Below are 10336 nucleotides of genomic sequence, written 5' to 3'. Positions count from 1 at the left end.
CCTGTTGACTACATTTGAACAGTTATTTTCTCTGTTCTTCCCATACGAACTGATTGCTCCGTGCTCTCATATTCATCCTGTGTTGAAATCTAGTGGTTCCTTTCCTTTTGTTATCTTCTCTTCCATTTGGTTTTTGTACCTCTCTGAATCCTGAGGTGCTGCGCTGTCTTGTTGATCTTTTTCTTCTGTCTGTCTTTCTGTTTGAAGTTCCACAACCCTCTTTGGCTTTATTATTGTAGAGCCACATACTTCACAGTTCAATACAGTACACCAAAGCATCTGTGCCAATTAGTTTATTTGTCAGATAGTTCAGGTCAAATAACTCATCATTATGGGTGCGGCAGCAGCACAGCAATGAAATGTTACCATATGCTGAAAATGAGTAGGCCTAATTAAAAAACAAAAATACATATAGACAAGAGCAATCCGAGATTTCTGACCTCCAGCAAGGAGGTACACAAATCCGGATCCAGAATCCAGAAAATTTCAGAAAGATCCGCCCAGTAGTTTCTGAGAAATGTTGTCCACAGACAGACAGACAAACAGACAGACGGACAAATAAATGAACGGACCCGATCGCATAACCTCCTTGCTGGAGGTAATAATAAGGGGCTTAACATATTTCTGGTTCATATTAACCCAATATGGCTCTGATGTTTGGATTTAATTGTGTGGAGAGACTGTGTTGGGGGGTGATTCTCATGGTCTTCCCTGTGGTATAATAAAGACATTACATCAGTCACGCATGCACTCACTCTGTGTGCCTTGCGTCACACTTTCTTGGGTTGCAAAAAGTACCTCTTTGTGCATTGCATTAACATAATTATCAGTCAATGTTATTCACGTTCCAATTCCATTTAGGAAGGGATGATGGCTTTGTCATGTATGTACACCCTGTATTTATACCCAATTCATGTTATGGCATATTGCATGTGCACTAAGCTCTTGAGCTGTTCTTCAATGCCTCATGGGCTTTATAGTGATCTCACTGACCTACTGTGAGGAGGGAGTGTGTGTCTGTGAGCGTGTGTCTAACAAAGGACTGTAGCTTTGATGGGCCTTTCGTACAGTCTTAGACAATTAAAACCACACTGTGGTGTCATCAGATTCCAATTGCAGAAATCATGTGGGTGATTAATGTACTGTACATGTAAGGTTTGTGGTTCATGTAAAGTCTGAGACACAAACATGGGTTGTAGATCAGTGGCTGATGTCTCTCGTCTTCTTGAGGGTACTTTTAACATTTTGAAATCATACTTTTTAATTTATATCAGAACTTAAAACAGAAAATAGTCTTGATGATTTTTTTTCTCTCTTCTATCTTTAAATTATCTTAATGAACATAATTGGTCTCAGCTACGCCATTACTGCCTCATCATTCCACTCCTCCCCGGAAGACCACGAGTCACCCTCATCAATGGAGTCGTCCAACTGTGTTGCTGCGACCTGCTCTCCCTCTCTTCCCAGCAGGGCGTGTATCTGGGAATGCCCTTCCTTCTCCATCCCGAATAAAGGCATGTTAGACAAGTGGGTGGATTTCTCATCACTTTCTTTGGCTCCCTGATGGTCCTCGGCAGACCCCCAGGCTTGCTCGAACCTCAGGCTCTGGCTGGCTTGAAAGGTGACACTCTGGCATTGTTTCTGGTTGATCTCATCCGCGTCGGAGGTGGCTGCCATCTGTCGGGTAGAGCCCCAGAAGTCTTCCTCCATGTTGCCGCTGAAGAAACTGTGCAGGCTTTTGTCTTTCCCGTTACTTTTAGGCGCCTCGTCCGTGTTGTCACCTTGAAAGATGTCTACACACTCGGATGATTGTTTAGCACAGGTCTCTCTCGATAGCCAGTCATTTTCTTCTTGAGAAAAAGGATTGAGGGTTTCAGCGGCTTTTTGTGGGTCACCTGCACCTTGGCCTTCGGAGGAGGTGTTGAAACCCTCCCAGTCTTCCCCCTGGGTATATCCTTGCTCTGAGACACACTCCGAGGGTCCCTTAAAGGCTCCGTGCGGAACATCACCACACGCTTCAAATGTGGCGTAAGAGAGATTTTCAGAGGCTTCTTCAAGAGCCGGACGTGCCTTGGGAGGCTTGGCAAAGGCATTAGGAGATGGGCACGGGCTGGCATTGGGAGACTCTTCCTCTGAGGAGTGGGATTCATCATCATCCTCACCACCGTCATCATCAGAGTTGGCAGCTTGAGGGTGGCTCTGCGGACTGCTGGTTGGCAGGGAGAGATTGTCTGTGAGATCTGTGTGAGTCAGCATCGAGAGGGCCCTGCTGTCCTCGCTGGCATGAGTTGTTCCTCTCTCTGAAAGTGAAAGTGAAAGTGACTCTAACTCTGTTAAACTGCCCTCTGAGTGGTTAGCCTCAAACTCTTCTGCCTCATGTGATGTACTGAAGATGTTTTGAGTTAGAGCAAGTGGCTCCTCTAAGGTGGAAGACTTTTCTTCTGCCTCATGTGAGGTGCCGAAGATGTTTTGAGTTAGTGCAAGTGGCTCAACAAAGGCGGAAGACTTTTCTTCTGCCTCATGTGATGTACTGAAGATGTTTTGAGTTAGTGCAAGTGGCTCCTCAAAGGTGGAAGACTTTTCTTCTGCCTCATGTGAGGTGCCGAAGATGTTTTGAGTTACTGCAAGTGGCTCAACAAAGGCGAAAGACTGGTGTGTTGTCTGGTCCTCAGGTTTTGGCAGGTCTTCAGTTGTCTCTCTCTCCTGACTGTCAGTCTCCGTGGCGATTTCTCCATTTAAAAACTGTTCAGTTTGAGGGGGCACCCCATCCCCTACCGCACTCTCCGCGGCCTCTTCTGGGAAGTCCTCATGTAGAATGTTTGCTTGGGTGCCCTCGGTCTGCTCCTCAGGCATCACGTCTGTGTACTCCAGCCTCTCCTTATCCTCCCACGTTTCCTCAAAGTCTTGTAGTTCTTTATCCGCCTCTTTATAATCAGTCCTTGAATGATCTTCCGCCATTTCGGTTCTCTCCTCATCCAGCCTACTCGTTGTGTCAACCGTCAGGCTCTCGCTTTCCTCATCCCCATACTCTTCTTGGAGAGTGGTGTAGTGGGTTTCTGAATGGGGGGGTTCACTGAGTGCCATCTTACCCATGGCCTCCACCTCTGGCTCCTCAGACAGGTCCTCCATGGTGTCAAACCTTTTGGACTTGGTGACGCCCCGGTGTCCCGTCCCCGCCTCCCGGTCATCTTCGCTGTCGCTGGAATCGCTCCCGCTCATGTGGGAGGCCTGGGTGTTCACGTCGGTGTCGTCGCTCTCGTACCGGATTAGGGGTCGGGTGTCCGCGAGCGTGTTGTCCAGTCCGTAACTGTCCAGGTCCCCAGGGTCTGTCCTCCACGACATGGACACGTTTGGAGAGTCGTCCTGCTCCTCTCGCTCCTCTCGCTCCTCCTTCTCCTCTGCATCACTGTAGTCCTTCTTCTCCTCCGTCTCTTCCCTCTCATTGTAGCCGTCTTCACGTAGATCTGGGTGTTCTTCGCTATAGTTAGTTTGTTCCCGTTCGTGATATGTAGGCAACACATCGACTTCAAAATCCATGCTGGAATTGTGATGTGGGATAGAAAGTACATCCTCCTCCTCCAAGTCTCTTTCTCTTGATAGGTATTGTACTGTGCCTGCACATTCCTCTTCTATGATTTCCTCCATCATTTCACCAGTAAACATTATATCTTTCTCTTCCTCAAACCCCCTCAGTTCATCTTCAACTTTTTCCTCCTGAATCACACCATCTTTCTGTGAAAAGTCATTATCATGATGACCTTCTTCACATACATTCTCTGTTTTCTGTTCCCTACATTCCAATGCATTTATTCTGTCACTTTCATCCACCATGTTCTCTGCCGACTGAGCATGACTCGTGTCCGTCTCTCTCTCTGAGTCAAAGAAGACATTCTTTTCCTCTAGATCTGCCACACCATTGCTTATCGTCTCAACATGATCCGTAGCTTCAATGGGCAGGTCAGTAATGTCTTTCTTCACATCAGACTCACTGACTCGGTCCGATCCGGAAACATCTGGCCATTCCTCCATCCTCTCGGTCGTCTCCACACCTGTCACTCGATCCGTCTCCGCCCTGACGAGTTTATGTTCAAGCACGGGAGGCGGCGACTGGATCCACTCAGAGAAATCATCTGTCTTGTCACCTTCCGGGTCGCCTATTTCAACAGTATTCAGATCAGTTGCTTCTGATGTGCGGTGCACGTCCACTCTCTGTGCACTGAAGTCCTGCAGCACACCACTGCCATAGGCAGCCGACGTAGAGTGAACCATCTCATCACACATAACAACGCTGCCTTCTGTAACAAGCATGGCAGAGGCTACCTGCTGTTCTTCTGCCCCCGTCTTGTCCTCCCCCTTGTAGGACTCTTCTGTGAGTCGGGCGTTTGATGTGGCTGAGGCAGTAGAGAAAGCTGATGCATGCGTCACCTCCTCGTAAACTTCCTCAGGCCTGAAGTGATCCACAGATTCCTTCCCGTTCAGTGAGTCGGCTGTGGAGGGCATGGACCCGTGTTCCGGCCCAGTCACCTGCTCCCATTGCGCAGCCTGGGAATGCTCAGGGGAAGCAGGAGAAATGTGCTTTGGGACAGAGAGAGGTGTGGTGGACGTCAGCAGTGGTTTAGGCTGGAGACTTGATCTCATGGCTGTGCTGGAGGCTCTGCTTGTGTGACTAGAGAAGTGTGTTCTTTGAAGGGTTTGCTTTCGCTCTCGAAGGTTTGGGAATCCATCTGTGGATAACAAAAAAAGAGTGTTAAAGCAGTTTATGTTCGGAAACTGGTTAGTTTGACTGTGCGTTACTAGACATTCACTCCAGGAAACTAGAGATCAGCTAAGAATGGCGGTTCGATTTCATAGATCTCTACACTTTGACCTCCAGCCCTACTTCACTAGTGATGACGCTCAGGATATCTGCCCATTTCCTGCCCCACAATAAAACCTTGCCATCTATAACAGGAAACCCTCTAGAGCCAATCGAATGTCTCCTCTGAAATCAGCCAGCCAATCGAATGTCTCCTCTGAAATCAGCCAGACAGAACCCCAGGACCCCGTTCCCGAAGGTCTTATCAGGATACCCGCTCCTCAGGCTCAGGCACTTGCAGTAATGGAGCCCGTATTGATCATCATTTCCTGTGCTCTAGTTTATGTTACTGAGAGGCAGAGGGATCGGTCCACTGACCTATGGGGACTGAGTTGGGCAGCTTGAGTTTCAAGGTTTAATGTGCAGTTAGCTTATATACCTCCCTCACCCATTAGTCCATAATGAGGTTATGGGTCTAGGTCCCCGCAGAGCCAGTCTGAAGTAAATTATTCAGCACGGTTAGAATGAAAAGGTGCAGGAGGATGCAGAGCTGATTCTTCCAACACGAGATTCAATTAAATGCTTTAAAAGATGTCTGGTGTGTTTAGCAAACATGTTTTGAAAAAAGAAAAAGATTTCAAAAGATTTATTTTTTTAAATACCTGCGGAGGAGACGGATGTCTGGATGGTGTGTTTATTTCTGGACTGGTCGTTGACTCGGAGGCTCTCACCATCCATTAAAGTTCTGGAAAATACACAAAACAAATCAGACAGACATTCATTTTTGGAGTCTGTGGTCATTGACAAAAGTAGATTACAAAACTAAGATTTAATTAAAGTTATTTATTCGCGAAACAATTTTAATCTCAGTCATAACATCACACAAAAAGGAAGAGGAATTTCCCTGGTAGAAGACAGAATGTCCAGCATGTAGTCAGATGCACAGTGTGAGCGCGGGTGAGGGGAGGGCTCTGCTTTTTGTTGCACTTGGACAAGAGGGTAAGCTGCACACTCTTGTTATGGAAATAGGGTGACACTTCTGTCATTGTCAGACCATCTGCAGCACGCAGGCCAAAGCAACTGCCTTTCTTTTATATGAGTTACCGTCTGCTTGGCCTTTCACTGAAATGCTCACACACAAACACACACATTGCGACACATACACACACATTGCCACAAACACCCTTCTCTGCATACATACTCACACCTGCTGTCGGGTTGAAGTAGCAGCAAGCAACACTTACAACTGATGCACAGATGTTACATCCCCATTCGGCACATTCCAACACATACATACACACACACACAAACACACACACACACACACACACACACACACACACACACACACACACACACACACACACAGTGAAACAAACATACAGGCACAGAGACTCCCATTCCAACACACCAACACACAGACACACCAACACACAGTCACACAGACATACAGGCAGACAAGCCTCCACACAGTGTAGGATGAAATCTCATCAACGCAGTGATTTCAAGAAGTGTTGCATGAAATCTCCTTTTCTCCTTACAGGAGCGATACGAAACGAGGTAAACTTTTATCAGCACAGCGGGGGATGCAGAGACTGCAGACTGAGCGAGAGACGGCGAGACTCGACTTCCATCCCCCCCCCCCGTCACACTAGACTCCCAGAGCTCCCGGGCTGGTGGTGTGGGCTGCAGATGCACCAGGGTCAATGCCACACACACACACACACACACACACACACACACACACACACACACACACACACACACACACACACACACACTTACATACACATGCAGATGCACCAGGGTCAATGCTGGAGGGGAGACTGCTGGAGGCAGGCACTGATCTAAAGTTACCCCTCAATCCCGAAAGCTGAGACCCCCTCTTCCAAGGGCACTGACCCACTATCGCTACGGCAACCCAGACTGTTCCTCCCCAATCTTTCAGACCAATCTATCTTTCGGACAGCCTCTCAATGGAGCAGTGGAGAGCTGCATGCGTGACAGAGTTGAGTAGCTCATCAATGGTAGGGTAAAACTAAATGATACCGTGTGGCAGGTGAATGACAAGGATGGACATTTTGAGTAACTAATTATCTTTTGTTTTGTGTTTCCGTTTGAGTGTAAAATTCACATGTTCAAAAAGTTTTCTTTGATACACTGTTGAGAAAAGAAGTTCACATTGAAAGATAAAATACAAGAAGAAGAAAAAGGCACCTGTAAGTGGCAACCTCCAGCCCCAAAGACATCTTCAGCTGCAGCAGGTTCTGGCTCTCAATGATGAGGTCATCAATCTGCACCCCGAGCCTTTCCTTCTCTTCCTCCAGAGCCTCCACAATGGTCTGAGACACAGAGGCCAAATGGCAGAGTTAGGGTTAACCCATATAGACCAGCATGAAATGGAAAGTGATTCAGCTCTGTGATTCACCGTTGCCGAGGACGACCCTCAGTGCTAATCTTTGACTGACCTCACACAGACCTGAGATCAGTTCTAAAAGCCATGTCTATATTGGCTCTGCTGAGCGACTTTTCATTTGGCGAATATAATTCCCAACTTTTTCAACTGAAGGCAAAAGCTTGCTTAGAGTCATGCTGAGAGTTTCATGGACATAACATCACTTCTCACTCTGATTACGACCATGTCAGCCGGTCAGTTTTAATTAGCAAAACTTCAAAAAATGAAAATGTTTAATACAATTGAATGGAAATAGAGTGAAATTATTACACATTTTCTGTCACTGAGTGAGATTCTGCTTTGACTGTCACTGTTGTCTTCTCCGTCCCGCCCCCCCCACACACACACACACACACACAACCCCTCCTGACCTTATGTGAACTCAGCAAGGCAAGTACAGCCTGCTCCCACAGACAGCCAGCTGTTAGCTCTCAGCAGATCACTGGCTCCATACACACATTCTCAATTTGATTGGGATTTTTAAGCAACTATCAAATACATCATTATATTCCATTATAATACATTATTTACTCTATTGAAATCAACAGACAAATACATTATAATACTTATGACAATGAAGACAAGTATAAACAAAAATATCACTCTTATTAAGAAATGCGATGCCTCAAAGGCATGTTTATTTGGCATTACAGGGATGTTCAACCTGCATTCTTTCGTTATGTGACTTGGTGAGTCTTGAAAATGTTTTTAGACTCAAGAGGTTATTCTGGGTCTCATTCATCACCGATTTTATTGCACAGTGGCAGGAAATCCTGTCATCATTGCATGTAGTATGGTTTCTCCAAAGAATATTTTGAACCATTCCCCATGATGATATGATTATGTTTACAATGGGACCTTTCTATCCTTCTTGTGAATTAATTTAGTTTAGAATATATATATTTTTTTAATTGAAAGACTACTTGATGGATTACTAGTTTTTCTAACTGGCCAATGGCTGTTACTATTCAGATGTGCACATGTAGTTACTCACCATCAGTTGGAGAGAATAACAGTCTAAAGTAAATAAAAAAAAACCTTTTGAGGCACTATCCCATTATATAATCTACCTAGATTTCAATATCAAACTAAGTGAATCCTTTAAACCTAGGTTTGTGTATCTTAGTAATAGTTCCATTATTTTCTGTGTTTTTGTTCCCATGACATGTTCTTGACATGCCTTAAACTGTACAGTTATTTGAGATTTGAGCGTCTACAGTTTACATACAGGCTATCTTTATCACTGATCCAACATTCAATTTGTATCCTTCCTGAAAATACGAGTGACGTTTGAAACCCATTTAATGATCCTAAATTTCCCTCTGGATTAATAAAGTATCCATCCATCTATCTATCTATCAATCCATCCTCCTCACCTGGAGTCGAGTGATCTCCTGGGTCTGTCTGTCCCTCTGATGGCTCCCTCTCCTCTCCAGCAGGTCCTTCTGGGCGCGGGCCGTGTCCAGGTCCTTAGCCAGGCTCTGGAGCTTCCTCTGGTTCTCCTTCTTCTCCTGTGAGACCTGGCCCATGCGTGCCTTAGTCTGGCCCAGGGACTCCTCCATGCGCTCCACCTGCTTCTGGTACGTCTCCGTCGCCTCCCTCCACGCCTGGGCCGCCCTCTGTGAGTACTCCAGGCCCAGGTCGTGAACGGTGCTCTGGATGTGGGTGGTGTGCGGCGTGTGCGTGTGGCCCGGTGGTGCCATCTGCACCGCGGGGGGCCTGGCCTGGCTCAGCGACTCCTTCAGAGCCGAGACGTCGTCCCGGTGGACCTGCGTCTGGAAGAGCAGCTCGTTCTCCAGCTGCCCCACGGAGTCCTTCAGCCAGATCTGAGCCCGCCGCTCCTCCTCCAGCTCCTTCCTGCTCTCGGCCAGCCTGCCCTGGGCGTCTGCGCGGGCGGCCGCCACCCTCTGCCTCTGCTGCTCCACCCTCTGGAACTCCTCGCACAGGTTCCCCATCTCCACCTCCACCTTGTCCTTCTCCCTCCAGGCCCACTCCAGCTCCGTCCTGGCCTCATGCAGCGCCCCGTCCATGGCTCTCCTCCCCTGCGTCTGCCCCTCCCTGCTCCCGCTCAGCGTCTGGATCTCCTGGCGCAGGACCTTGTTCTCCTCCTCCAGGTGCTTGACCCGGCCCAGGTAGGATTCGAGCCGCCGGTTCAGGTCCAGCATCTGGTGCTTCTCCTGGCCCAGGCAGGTGTAGCTTTGGGACGGGCGGATGGCGGGGATCTCCATGGTGTTTTGGTTCAAAGGTGGTGCCTGCCGTCCGACAGAAGAGATGTAGAAAGCGGAGTGAGAAAGAGAGAGAGAAAGAGAGAGAGAGAGAGAGAGAGAGAGAGCACCAGTCAACCTCCTCTCAGTGAGCGAATCTGTCTGTCTTATAGCAGGACGGTGGGGAGAGGGTTAGATCATGCCAAGAGGTTGAGTGCCCCAGCTAGAGTGACCCATAGTGAGACACTCCTTTCGCTCTAGCATGGAGTGAAAGGGGAGGGGAAGTTGGAGGGGGGGGGGGGGGGTGAGAAGGCGGGGGAAGGGGGCCCCTGGGGGATGGAGATGGAGAGCATGGGAGGGCAGTGATGTCATTGTGGAGTTAACTCTCCCAGTGCTGCTGGGATACCCTCGGTGCACTTTCATGCAGCATTCTCATTGCTTTTAAGGATGGCAATACTAGTTGTCATTCTCGATTGATAGTTACTTTAACTCATTTACTTTGCTTTGTGTGGTATTTTGTCCACGTAGTTGCCATTTCACTGTTTAGACTGGAATGGGAGATGTAACATGTAGTTCAATACAAGAAATGTTAAATATCAAACCCAACACGCCACCTTGTGGATGCTTTGAGGTATTTTCCTGATTTCTTAAGATTCTAAAGAAAATCATTCTGACCACATTCAGACAAACTTGAAACATGAATCAATAAATACCCAAGCTAATAATACTAATTGTGAGACAATATTTATTAAAGTTAAACAATGACTTAATTGGTCTTCACACAACACACATTGTTACATGATGTATGTCTCTGTGTTCTCTGCGCCCTCTTGTGTTGAGTTTCCTGAATTACAGAAGGAACTGGTACCCACTGTCTTACTT

General features: G+C 47.3%; 1 protein-coding gene across 1 annotated transcript; it reads right to left on the bottom strand.

Moving 5' to 3' along the window:
- Window positions 1-277: 277 nt before the first annotated feature.
- On the bottom strand, window positions 278-9664 carry nes (nestin). The gene is made up of 4 exons (XM_080858405.1): window positions 8627-9664; window positions 7013-7137; window positions 5458-5540; window positions 278-4724 (listed from the first exon to the last, which is right to left on the bottom strand). The coding sequence occupies exons 1-4, from the start codon at window positions 9476-9478 to the stop codon at window positions 1357-1359; spliced, it is 4428 nt and encodes a 1475-aa protein (XP_080714531.1). The 5' UTR covers window positions 9479-9664; the 3' UTR covers window positions 278-1356.
- Between the last annotated feature and the right edge of the window lie 672 nt (window positions 9665-10336).

This window comes from Sprattus sprattus, assembly GCF_963457725.1.
Source record: "Sprattus sprattus genome assembly, chromosome: 19".
Classification (NCBI taxonomy): Eukaryota; Metazoa; Chordata; class Actinopteri; order Clupeiformes; family Clupeidae; genus Sprattus; species Sprattus sprattus.
Note: the sequence above shows the minus strand (reverse complement) of the source record. Positions and strands in the feature narration are given on the sequence as shown.

Bases quoted from the DNA above. Each gene is read 5' to 3' on its own strand.
- nes (XM_080858405.1), bottom strand. From the start codon at position 9,478: ATGGAGATCCCCGCCATCCGCCCGTCCCAAAGCTACACCTGCCTGGGC. The intron at 7,138-8,626 runs GTGAGGAGGATG...TCTGTGTCTCAG, and splicing joins AGGAGATCACTCGACTCCAG to ACCATTGTGGAGGCTCTGGA. The intron at 4,725-5,457 runs GTATTTAAAAAA...TGTTATCCACAG, and splicing joins GACATCCGTCTCCTCCGCAG to ATGGATTCCCAAACCTTCGA.